The 12,567-nt window shown below is 49.7% G+C and overlaps 1 protein-coding gene across 11 annotated transcripts; it reads right to left on the bottom strand.

Moving 5' to 3' along the window:
* Nucleotides 1-14: 14 nt before the first annotated feature.
* Znf672 (zinc finger protein 672) lies at nt 15-9,409 on the bottom strand. 11 transcript variants are annotated; one of them, XM_026380466.2, is made up of 5 exons: nt 9,395-9,409; nt 6,949-7,104; nt 6,112-6,331; nt 4,462-4,620; nt 15-2,569 (listed from the first exon to the last, which is right to left on the bottom strand). In XM_026380466.2, the coding sequence occupies exon 5, from the start codon at nt 2,250-2,252 to the stop codon at nt 882-884; it is 1,371 nt and encodes a 456-aa protein (XP_026236251.1). In that variant the 5' UTR covers nt 2,253-2,569; nt 4,462-4,620; nt 6,112-6,331; nt 6,949-7,104; nt 9,395-9,409; the 3' UTR covers nt 15-881. The 11 variants fall into 11 exon arrangements, with proteins under 11 accessions (XP_026236251.1, XP_026236250.1, XP_026236256.1 ...); XM_026380465.2 differs by lacking the exon at nt 9,395-9,409 and adding an exon at nt 8,852-9,093 and having other exon boundaries at nt 4,437-4,620; XM_026380471.2 differs by lacking the exon at nt 9,395-9,409 and adding an exon at nt 8,852-9,093 and having other exon boundaries at nt 15-2,429; nt 4,437-4,620.
* Between the last annotated feature and the right edge of the window lie 3,158 nt (nt 9,410-12,567).

Below are 12,567 nucleotides of genomic sequence, written 5' to 3'. Positions count from 1 at the left end.
AAGGGACTCTTGGCATCCAAAACCCAAACAACTCTTTTATTTCACCAGCCATAGCAAAAAGTCACAATTCCAGGAGTCTTCGTCCTGCTTCCACCTGTCTGTGAACCTGTTTCCCCATGGTTCCAAATTTGATTTGGGAATAATATTCTGATACTCCACTTGGCAGTACTTGGCTTTGTGAACCCACATGGTCTTGTCCCACATGCCAGAGTAAAATGTCCCCCACCTGGCCGGAAAATATCGTCCTAATAGGAACCCAAATTTGCTCAGGGGACAGAAGGTAGTCATGCTGAGGGTCCTGCCTGGTCTCATCTGGGTGGGCTACCATTCCCAGGGAGCAAGCAGCTCCTGGCATGGAGATGCTGTTCAATGAACTGGGCTCCTATCTCCGTCTTTCAGGCAGAGGGAGAAAGCAGTCTAACAGGTGCAACTACCTGGCAAGAAGACCACAGAGCTGGCAAGATGCAACTAGCCAAATCTGTGACTTTACCTAGAGAGGCACAGCAGCAAAAGTATTGGGGAAAGAGGCCGAGGAAATGCACACTGGCATAAGGAGAGGGGACAAGACAGCACACAAGAGGGAAAACAGGAAAAATACCAGAACACAGGCCAGCAATAGGACACAACTCTGGGACCCCTTGCGCACTGGGTGAGGGCTGTCCTGATGCCTTCCCCCATACCTGGAGAGAGGTTGGGAGATTCAAGGACTGAGGATGGGGAAAGAGCCTCTGGGGAAGTCAGTGCAGAGGTAAGGCAATCCTGGTAAACAAAGGGCCACCAACAGAAGTGCAAAAGGCCAAACCTGTGAATCCTCCTTTGTCCCTTGGCACTGTAGGGGTGCTAGCCCAGGCCCCTTTAAGAAACCTCCCAGCAAGTCACCCTCAGCGGGGACATAAGACCCCTGGCTTTTCCTGTCCAGTTGGCCCCATAAGGACCAGGTCCCTGCCTCCTGCAGCCTCATGGACAGCAGCACGGGCACGTGTATGGGCCCGCTGATGCTGTGACAGTGACCGGCTGTGGCTAAAGCATTTGCCACACTCAGCACATTTCGCTGGCCGCTCGCCCAGGTGTGTCTTTCGGTGCAGCGCAAGCTTGGAGGCGACACTGAAGGCCTTGCCACACTCAGGGCACGTGTGTGGCTTATGGCCTGCGTGATTGCGCAGGTGCACGTTGAGATTGGACACGCATGTGAATCGCTTGCCACACAGCTCGCAGCCATATGGCTTTTCCCCAGTGTGCGTACGGCGGTGTTTGGTGAGGTCTGAACGGTCGCTGAAGCCGCGGCCACACTCGGGACATGGGAAAGGCCTCTCCCCGGTGTGGATGCGCTGATGTACCACCAGGTCATATCGCTGCCCAAAGCCCTTACCACAAGTGGTGCACGCGTGTGGCCGCTCGCCACGGTGGCTGCGCCGGTGGCGTAGGAGCGTGGAACTCTCGCTGAAGCAGCGTCCACAGTCACTGCAAGCATAGGGCTTCTCGCCCGTGTGTGTACGCTGGTGGCGCACTAACGTGGCGCTCTCCAGGAAGCCCTTGCCACACTCTGGGCACTTGAAAGGCTTCTCACCTGAGTGCGTCTGGAGGTGGCGTGTTAGCGTGGAACTCTTGCCGAAAGTCTTGCCGCATACAGTGCACTGGTGCACGTCCGTGGGACGGGGTTGTGGGGGCATGTGGGCTCCAGGGCTGGAGACAGTGTGGACGCGTGCATGACTGCGCAGCCCTGCACTGCTGCGGAAGGCCCGAGGGCACTGTGTACAGTGGTGGAGCGCGCCAGGGGTGGGGACAGTGGGGTTGCCAGCTGGGTGCGCCCGCGCCTGGTGGAAACGCAGCGCGCTCTGCCGGAAAGCACGTGCACACAGTGGGCAGCGGCAAGGCTGTTCGGGCGGGTGTCTGCGGCTGCGATGCAGCAACAGCGCAGGTAGGTGAGGGAAGCTGCCACCGCACAGGCGGCATGGGTAGGCGCGGCTGCGCCTACGGTGGGCACCCAGGTGCAGGTCGAGTCGGCTGCTGTGGCGGAAGCTCTGGCCACACTCGCTGCAAATGTAGAGCGTCTGGCCTGCGTGGGTCCGCCTATGAGCACGCAGATCGGCAGCCTGTGCGCAGCGCTCGCCACACTCCAGGCAGCGGAAACAGGTGTCACCACCATGGGCACGCTCATGGCGCAGCAGCACTGTGCTGTAGCGGAAGCTCTTTCCACATTCGCTGCATGCGTAGGGTCTGCCCACTGCCACAGTGCCTGAAGCCGCCAACATGTTGAGGGGCGGCCTGCAGGAAAACGCGCTCCTTGCTCCAAAGGTAAGTTTTGGTTTTCCTAAGGGGGAAGAGGGGGAGGCCTCAAAACTGTGTCTTCTAGAGGTCTTAATGTCACCTGTAGGCGCTGCTTCTATTCCAGGGGCAAGTTGAGGCCAGCTTCACCCTGCTGCTAAACTCTGCGGGGAGAAAGTCATGTGAGTCCAGCAGAGCTGCCAAACCCCGCTGTCGGAAGGGAGAGGTTAACGTGAACGCTTCCTGTGACAGGTTGTCTTATCCCGGGGATCCCATCAATATGAAGGGAGTGTTCTTGTGCTACCTGGAAGGGAGGAGAGATGGATCACATCTGTCCTGGAGAGCAGAAAGGTGTGGATTCAAAGGGGAGTTTAGTTCAGTGCGGAAACTCGGCACCCTCAACACCTCTGGAGAGGGAAGAAATGGGAAAGCCTAGCCTGTTCACTGGCAGGCGGGGTGTCCCGCCTAGGGAAGCATTAGGCAATGACAAGGAAGGATGGAGTATTGAGAACCCAAGCCAGACCATTTCAAGGAGTCCTCCGCCACCACTTCCTGAGCATGGACAGTGAACTACTCAAGCCTGGAAGGACAAAGAGGCCACATACTAAAGCACAAGGGCATGCCACAGAAGCAGCAATAGCCTGGCAAAGGGCACACATCTGATGTTATGGAAGGGGCTCAGCCTGGGCAAGCGAAGGTATCTGAGAAACCCCCCAAAATTGTTCCTTAGCTTTGGACATCACCTATAAACAACTACTTAGTACATGCCCCAGTTGAGAAAGCAAGTCAGGATCAAGGAGAGAGGCAAAAAGGAAGAATAGAAAATTCACAAAACAGTTATTTCAAGTTAGTGGTGTTATCCAAGAAGTGCATTCCACATTTTCACGCAAGGCTGGGGGAAAGAACGGGACCTCTTTCTAATTCTCAGCTATACAAGTTTGTCAACACTCTACACACTTTCCTTACTGCTGCAACCCTAGGGATCTGAGAACATGCAGAGTGAGAAATCTCCAATAGTATTCCTAACAGGTTCTCTGGCATCTCTCTAAGCAGGATCAGCCTTTTTTTTAAATGCACACAACTTCACAAACCCTCCAGCTAAGAGTGTAAATGTGGCTTCACCTCCTCATCTGGTCCATGAGTCTATCACCAGCCCAATGAGTGGGAACACTGAAGATTATGTATGACCCTTAGTTTAGCTTTTTTTTGGTACCAGGGACTGAGCCCAGGGTGCTTAACCACTGAGCCACATCCCCCAACCTTTTTTATTTTTTAAGACAGCATATCTCTTGGGGCTGGGGATGTGGCTCAAGCGGTAGCGCGCTCGCCTGGCACGCGTGCGGCCCGGGTTCGATCCTCAGCACCACATACCAACAAAGATGTTGTGTCCGCTGAGAACTAAAAAATAAATATTAAAAATTCTCTCTCTCTCTCTCTCTTTCTCCCTCCTCTCTCACTCTCTCTTTAAAAAAAAAAAAAAAAGACAGCATATCTCTAAGTTTGCTTAGGGCCTTGCTAAATTGCTGAGGCTGGCTTTGAACTTGTGATCCTCCTGCCTCAGCCTCCCAAGCTGCTATAATTACAGGCGTGTACCACTGCACCTGGCCTAGGGAAGATATTTTTAATGGATATTTTCAAATATAAAAAACTAGGAAGAATGAATCTTGAACCACTCAGTGACCAATTTCCATTCTTGTTTCATCTGTGACACCACTCCATGTTTTATTTTGGTTTTGGTTTTGGCCAAGAAATCCAAGCCATCTTAGTAAAAAAACAACGATTTTTAAACAAAATCTGAAAGCAGGGTTTGAGCACCACTGCAGATCAATGAGCAGAATGAAAGGATCCTCCAGGGGAACCTTTCAACCCAGTCACCCAGGTTTTATCAACTAGTCACCCAGGTTTCACCCAGTCAACCAGGCTGCTGACTCACTGAACATCAGTTCAAAAGAATGCTTGCCTGCATGGGAGTGAAATTCCTAGAGACCCAGTGGCTGGACCCAAATGCCAAAGAGGGCAATGCCCATGGCCTGGTGAGTGGCCTGCCTCCCTGGGGGTCTCCAGGAGGCATGGCACTCCCAGCCCATAGTTTTGGAGCCCACACTCTCTAAGGCTATTGCTTCCAGGACACATGTCCAACAAAAGGCAAATGCACCAACACAAACACACACCTAAATAGTGGCTAAACAAAAATACCGTTTCCTCTTGTCACTGACGTGGGATATGAGAGGTTCTACTGTAGAATGCAGGTTTGGTGCTCCGGTACCAGAGTGGGCCTTCAGGTCTCTCTTCCAAACCTCACCCCATGCTGGTGCTCATCACAAAAACAAAGGGACCTGTGCATGGGGCAGAAACCTGGAAGAAAAATATAAAGTACCATTGTGTCCAAAAAGAACAAGCAGTAGACCACTCTCACTATGACCCCCTGGGTATGCGTAAGTTTTAAAGTTGCTATGCTGCCAAATTCTTTTACTTTGGAAAAAAGATGAAGTACAGGGAAGCTTGGGAAAAGGCAAGGGGGTGACTGTGGTCTGTGAATTCCTAACTGTTGAATACTGACAATATTTCAGTGTTTCATGCATTTAATACATATAACTAATGAAAATAGGTACTAAGAAGTAAGATAAGCTAATAGAAAAATTAACATTCATGGTAGATTTAAGATAAACTTCTAAGTTTCATATATCATTTATTTATTTTTGTCTTAATAGACAGGTATTTCGTGCCCTAACTAATTGATCAGAAATTACATTTCAAGGGCATTAGAATTAATCCTCCATTTAGGCCGGTCATGGTGGCGCATGCCTGTAATCCCGGCAGCTTGGGAGGCTGAGACAGGAGGATAGCGAGTTCAAAGCCAGCCTCAGCAAAAGTGAGGTGCTAAGCAACTCAGTAAGATCATGTCTCTAAATAAAACACAATATAGGGCTGGGGATATGGCTCAGTGGTCAAATGCCCCTGAGCACCCCCCGCCAAAAAAAAAAAATAAGAATTAATCAGCAATTAGGACACTAATTAACAATCTACTAGAGAGTCTTTTCCTCTGAGCCATGTCCTTCAGTCAGCACAAAAAGAATCCTCTTTCCTGGTACTCTGTTTTGCAACACCAGCACTTCTTGGGTGGGAACAGAGACCCAGGAAAGTTACAACTGACAAGAAGCAAATGATCATCTTGCCATCTCTATCCATTACAAAGTTTGCAAAACTCATTGTGTGCTGTGGCCAGAGTGGCCAGTGACTGGCGCAAACCTGGTCTCGAGGATCCCCTCTCCAAACCCTTCCAGTAGTAGTTTTGTGACTTATTACAGTGAGGCCAGACTCGATACATAAGATTTTGCTTGACGTAGACCTGCCAGTCACACTGCTAGAGAAGATGCAAGAAGTGAAACTGGGGGAACTCTTGAGAACTGTACCATCTATTCCAGCAGCCAAGAGCTATACGTGGCCCCTGAGCACTTGAAACTGAGTCCAAAGGGTTAGATGAACTCCGCATTTCAAAGACAGTATGAAAAAATATTACAAAATATCTCATTAATAATACTTAATGTTGATCACGTGGAAAATATTTTTATATTTTATATATGTTAAATAAAGCATTCTATTAAAATTTCACCTATTTTTAAAAAATTTAAATTACAAATACAAGTTATTTTTCATTTCTATTGGATAGCACTTGTCTATATAACCTTTCCAAATCCTGTAACATCTTACCAAAGGTAGCCCACCTCAAGGTCTCTGGAGTGCTCTGATTGTAAGGTTGTGTCCACCTGACTTCATGCCACCAAAACCACGCAGGAGCCTTTTCCAAGGCTCTAGCAACTGGCCACCCACTCCAGAGAAACCCACCTGCTCTTTTGGGAAGTGGATGTCTGTAATGCTCATGTAGAACTGGTTGGGCCTTGGGGTTGTGACCACTCAAAACTTTCTCCCACCGCTACATATTTGTGGATGTGACCCCTTTTCATCCTGCCAGTAGTCTTTGAGGTAGCCGTTACCCATTATCCTCTTCTGATCTGGGGTTCCCTTATGGGCCTGTCCCAGAGTCATCCAGCAGACGCACGTAGGTCTGAAGACAAGAGAGGTCTCTCACTTTCCCTGAAGCAGCCCCCACAGGATCTTAGAGGGCCCAGCTGACCTGTAACTGCTCACTGAGCAGTGGCAACATACCTGACTGTGTGGTTCAGTGGGAAGTATGGTGGACAGGTGAGTAGGGGGTAAGATGCTGGCCCTGGGGTTCGGTCTATGTGCACAGCATTTACCTTAGAACCCTGGTCTAGGAAATGGAACAGTGTACAAAAGGAGACAGGACCTGGTGTGTGGGAAGTCAGAAAGGGGGAGCTGCATCCAGGAGAGGTGCCTTCTGCTGGATCTAACTCCCTTAGGAAGCTGAGAGATGCCATTTCCAGGTTTCTGTGACATCCCTAAACTACCTGGAAATCAGATGTAAATCATTCACTCCTTACTCTGGGTGGTTGTAGTGCAAAGGCTTATTTCAGCCTGAGGAGCCTGATTTGGGGCCCTTCCAGGAGGTGCAGTTCCTGCCACTGAGAAAATCCTTGCCTGCTTCATTCAGGCCTCTTCTCAGTAACTAGCCATAGAAAAGGTGACCCTCTTATTCTCCAACCCCACCACTCAGCTCTATTTTGAATTAGCCAAAGTAACAGGGCAGTCATTCCCATCTACCTTGGAAAGATTCCAGCCCTATTCTGGGAGGTGAGGATGGCGAGTGGAATTCAGGCAACAGAATGGCCCTCCGCCTTCCTTTTTTCTCCTCCAACAGCAGCAAGGCCCAAGGCTTCCAGAGAAGACATTCCTTCCACTTGGAGATATGCTTAAGAGCTGGTGGAAAGAAGAATGACAGCTCCATTCCACCCAAGTACCCATGTCTGATAATGAGCCAAATACATTCTTTCAGAAGTTCTGGTTTTACAAAGATTTTGTTGACAACTTGGAAGTGCGAAGAAGGTGGGTATATAGGCAGGTCTGAGAGAGTATACACTGTAGTTTATTCTGTCCCTCTGCCATGGGCCCAGAGTGGCCAAGGCATCCCAGAACTAGGATCAGAAAGACTGTTAGGTCTTCAACATACTCACTGGGTCTATCAAGGTGTACACATCTGGCATTCAATGCTTTTTTAAAAATGAAGAGATGGCTTCCTGACAGGAGTAAGTCCTGAGAAATATGTTCTTGGGCCATTTTGTTGTGAGTATCCGGGTGAATTACACACAAACTAAGACATCTACAACACCACTAAGCAATATAATCTTCTATAAGATTGAAGGATATGGAAAACAGACACCAGAGAGAAAGGAGAACGATGGCCCCCAGAAAACTTCCCTTATCTACAACTGTTCCCCTACAGCCTTCCTGCCCCACCCTAAAGGAGTCCACCAGTGATGACCCAGCTCTGCTAAACCCTATAAAACTCAGTTCTTTCTTGTTGCCCCTTGCTATTTTCCCTTTGAAAAATTGTGCCCTTCCGTTGCCTAATAAAAGCATCAATGACGATGACCATGACCGTTAAGGTCAGCCTCCCTTTCTCTTTTTGTATCACCTTTCTTTTGCTTTCGGAAAAAGCAGTCCGTCCTGATAAAATTTTTCTTCAGTCTGTGGCTAGGATTCAGTTCTCACAAATGTTAGGTTTCTGGAGGAGCCAGCTTTTTTCTATAGTTATCCTATTCTCCATAACCCTAAATACTATGGAGTTGGGAATGCAAATTGTTTAAAGGAACCAGAGAGGCACATGTCCTAACTCCTGTTCTTCCATTATTAATTGTGTGACCTTGAACAGAGAACTCAGGGTGTCACCCTCCTGCCTGGGAAAACAGTTTCCTCGGGGAGGAAAAGTGTCTAAGTTTGAGAACTGCAGCTGACTCGAGTTGAGGGCCTGGTCTCCTTGGACTGCCTTTCTCTGGAGAGGCCCCAACACGGCGGACCTCTGCCCCGCGGAAGCCCTGGCCGCACACCCCTCCTTCCCCACGTGGTTGGAGCAGCGTGGCCCGCGCGGCCGCGCACCGGGGCTCCCGAGTAAAGCAGGGAGGCCGGCTTCGCCTTCAGCCTCGGTGCTTGGTACTTAATGGGAGCTGGAAGGACTGTTCACGGAATGAGGAAAGTGGCACCTGAACAGGTCGCCTCCGTGGGCCCCCGCAGCCTATCGGGGCGCCCCAGTAGGCGCGCGGGGAGTTGCTGGGCAGATGGCTGGGAGCCTTCCCACCGCGGGGCCCGTCCCAGCCCCCGCCCCGCCCCGGCGTTCCGCACGCGGAGGGAAGGGGGAGGCGAGTTCCGCGCCCGGCGGCGTCACTGCCCCTTTAATCCAGCGAGGCTCCGCAGGGCCGGCGACGTGGGGCCTCCAACGCGAAGGTCACAGGGGCAGGGCGGCGAGGACGCGCGGAAGGCTGGCCTGGGCGGAGCTGGCCGCACGCGGCGGGGCGCGGACCAATCGCCGCTCCGCTGCGCCTGAACGTCACGCGTTGCCGAGGGGCGCTTCGGCCCGGGCAGACGCGAGTGGCGGCGGAGGGGAGAAGCCGGCAACTGTAGGGGACCGCCGTCCCCGCCACCCTCGCCCTCCCGGCCCCCGGCCCCTCACCGGTCGCGGCTGGCTCCTCGGACGCCGCGCGGCTCCCACTCGGCAAGTCTGCCGACCCGCTTCCCGGACTCCGAGACCGGGGCGGGGAGCGCGGCCGCCGAGCGGGCAGCCGGAGGCGCCTCGGAGCGGAGGTCACGTTGCAGGCCCGCTCTCCCCGGCGGCCGGTGTCGCAGGTTGCTGGGGAGCCTGGGGGGTACACCTCTGCCCGCCCAGCTCCACGGCGGCGCAGGAACCCTGGGGAGGGGCGGGCCCTGCGGGAAGCCGAGGAGGTGCCTGGCCCCGCCCGTAGCTCCGCCCCTGGACCGGCGCAGCGAATCCCTGCCTCCTCCCCTGCCCGCCTGCCCGCCCTTGAGCCTCATCCCGGCCAATTGGAGTAAAGGGCGCCGAGCACCGCGCGCCCCCGCCACTCCCCGGGCCGCGTTGGGTGAGCCCAGTCTTGAGGCTGGTGCGCTCCGGGCCAGCGGTTGGAGTAACCTTGCGTGCTGAGCCCGGCACGGCCACTGCCCGACGCGAACCAGATCTCGGAGGGCCCCCTCTCCAAACCTTTCCAGTAGTAGTTTAGCGACTTATTACTGTGAGGCCAGACTCGATTTTGCTTGACGTAGACCCGCCCAGGGTCGCACTGCTAGAAGCTTGGGCACCCTGTTATTCTTGACAACCGCCTCTCCATGAGCTTGCGGACAGAGCGCCCTCGCCAAACGTAGATTCTTGGTCTTCTTCCTCTGGCAGATACTATTAGTGTGGCGGGAAATGTATAGTGTTTCAGCCTGGCTGACCCCTTTCCGGGGACTGTTGATCCCCTCAAGATCCTTCTTCACTGATTTTCCTTTAGAGATCACTTAGAATCATCCGTCTTGTTAGACATTTAGAGCTCTGATCCTGAGACTCTTAAATCAGTGTGCACTGACACCTCTTACACTTGGCCAGGAAACTCTTTACATCTTCTCTACTTTAATTCCACATATTCATAGACCCTTAAAATTGCCATTTCCTTAAACTTATATTGAAATTCTCTCTCCACTCTTCGCTAGGGGTTAATTGTAACACGCTTCCCTGCAACGTTGCTATAGTTGTCTAAAGTAGCCTGTGGAAGGTTGCTCCATAGTTAAAGGAAAACCCTTTGTCTTACTGAAGCATGAATCATGAATGCAGGGTCCCTACTCACAGATGCTCTGTGAGTATTTGGTGCCTATCACAGCATGGGATAAGAATAGGTCTGACAATAGCAAAGCTGAAAACCAAGACATAGAATGCAGGCCTGGAATGATGAGGGCCTGACCAAATGGTTTTTTACCCTACCAATTTACATCAATAGATGACAATTCCCACAGTGGTTCATAATTCCACACACAGATACAGCTGTGAACCACCAGATGAATCCCCCTGAAGTTATGATTGTGTCCTATTCCTGATCAAAAACTGTCAAAAGTGAAGTTTGTCCTTCTGGTGTGGCATTTAAGACCTTCTAACCTGCCTTCTAGTTTGTTCTTTCCAAGTTGCCACTAAATGGACCATTTCTCTCCCACTTTCTACATTTCCTTTAGCTTGGGATACACTCCTCTCATTCCTCCAACTCTTCTTGTCTGTCATAGTATGCTTATTACCCTTTAGGGTTGGTTCAAATGCCAGCTCACCCTCAAGATGAAAACTGTACCTTCTTTCTGAAGATCACTGGAATTGGTCATTCAGCAATGCCTTAAGTATTTATTGAAAATCTGTTAGCTTTGCAGGTCACAAGATACTTAAGACACATTCTCTATATTTACAGTCATTTACTATGTATTTTCAAATGATACGTATAGTTTACCTCCCTTACTAAACTAAGCTTGCAGGCAGAGTCAGTGTCTGAGTGAACATTTCAGATTACCTGCTAGGAATTGAGCAGAGTATTGGAGAGAAAATAGAGACTGTCTTTTGAGGACATGCTGGGAGTGGGAGACAGACCCCCACAGACATTTCCATACCATTGTGAATGGGATAAAGTGATATAACAGTAAAATAAGAATAATTCTGTCATAGGTCATCAGTACACTTCAATGACTCAATATGCAGTGAAGACTCATATTGGGATCTGTGGATGGAAGTGAAGGATTTCCACTTCCTAGATTTCCGACACTATATGTGGTGACACTGGTTTGTGCAGAGGAACTGACTGACCAGGAAAGGAATAGGCATGTACTAAATCCATACCAGGGAAAATAGAGGCTTAGAACTCTGGAGCACCCAGAGGGAAGCAGGGTTGGAGTTCTAGAAATTGAGGAGGTGAAGATGTAAGGAGAGAAAACTAAGAGAAATTTTGGGCTAAATCAAGGAATTCCTCCCTTCCACAACTTCTATTTATTTATTTTTTGCAGGGCTAGGGATTAAATCCAGGGTCTTGAGCATGCTAGGCAAGTGGTCTACCATGAAGCTACTTCCTCAGCTCTCCACAAGCTCTTATTGTGGCCCACAGTCCACACCTGGCTAGGTAAAGCAATATAGAGATGAATAAAGTATCACATACCCATCTTGTATTCATGCAATATGGTAGAAAAATCTATCCTAGACCCACGTGTTGGCTTCCCTCAGTGGGCTGGGGAAGGGCCAGGGTGTATGAGGGTTCATAAAAACTAGGAAGTTAGAGGTGAATGAGGTAAGCTATGAGACTGGATAGCATGTCCAAGAGGTTGTAGGTGTACAAGAGCTAAGGGCAGAAGCCTAGAGCATCACTCTTCCAAAAGGAGGAAGCTGTAGAAGGGTAACCACTAAAGGCTTTAGTGGTGATGGTGGGGGGGTTGGGACAGGGTCAAGTTTGGGATCCTATGTGAGGAAGTGGTGGACATTGCCCCATGCTGGAGTGAGTCGAATAGTAGCAAGGCCATGGGGTTTGGCTAGAGGGCACTGCCCATGGTTTCAGACAGACATGTTTACCAATTGGTACTCAGTTATGGTTAGATAAAAGCAAGAAGTTCTGGTGTGCTCTTGCACAGAGGGTGCTGTAGATAGCAACAATATCCTGCACATTTCCAAAAGCTATAAGAAAGCAGTTGGAAAGTTTTCAACATAAGAAATAGTGCTTCAGGAGATAGATGTTTATCTGATTGAAACATTACACAACATACATTTATTGAAACAACACATTGCCCAATTAATATGTATGAGGTTTAATATATCGATTAAACATAATTCAAATTAGAAAAAAGATAGCAGACAGTCTAGAGAGTTGTCATGCAGAGCAAGCACAGAGAACACCTGCTTCAGTTAACATCAGCTAAGGGGCAACTGAAAGGCTATCAGGACTGCACAGAGGATTCCAAATTCCTCGTTTGAAACGTGAGCCCAATGGATGTTCAGTGTCTAAAATCAGATTCAGAAGGCTTGCTATGCTACTAGGACAGAAGACTATTTCAGTTTCATTCATCATGCTCCTATATTGCTAATACAATATTTTCCCTTCTTGAAGTGTTTGGATTTCAGATCCCTGTGCAATAAAAATGTTCGCCTCTAGAGCACAGTGGCTTCCAGTGCATCCTTAAATAACTCCATAGATGTCAACTGACAGTTTTCCAACAGCGGAAAGAACAAATGCAGAAAATTAATATTCAGTAATTTAGAATGATGAGAAAAGACTGGGTTAATTAAATACCAAATTGCAGATTTTATTTTATTTTTTGAGAGAGAGAGAGAGAGGAGAGATACCAAATTGCAGATTTTATTTTATTTTTTGAGAGAGAACT

This window comes from Urocitellus parryii, chromosome 1 (genome assembly GCF_045843805.1).
Source record: "Urocitellus parryii isolate mUroPar1 chromosome 1, mUroPar1.hap1, whole genome shotgun sequence".
Lineage (NCBI taxonomy): Eukaryota > Metazoa > Chordata > Mammalia > Rodentia > Sciuridae > Urocitellus > Urocitellus parryii.
The sequence above is the reverse complement of the archived record's forward strand: the minus strand, read 5'-3'. Positions and strand labels throughout refer to the sequence as shown.

Coding starts and splice junctions, on each gene's coding strand:
- Znf672 (XM_026380466.2), bottom strand. CDS start 2,252: ATGTTGGCGGCTTCAGGCACTGTGGCAGTGGGCAGACCCTACGCATGC.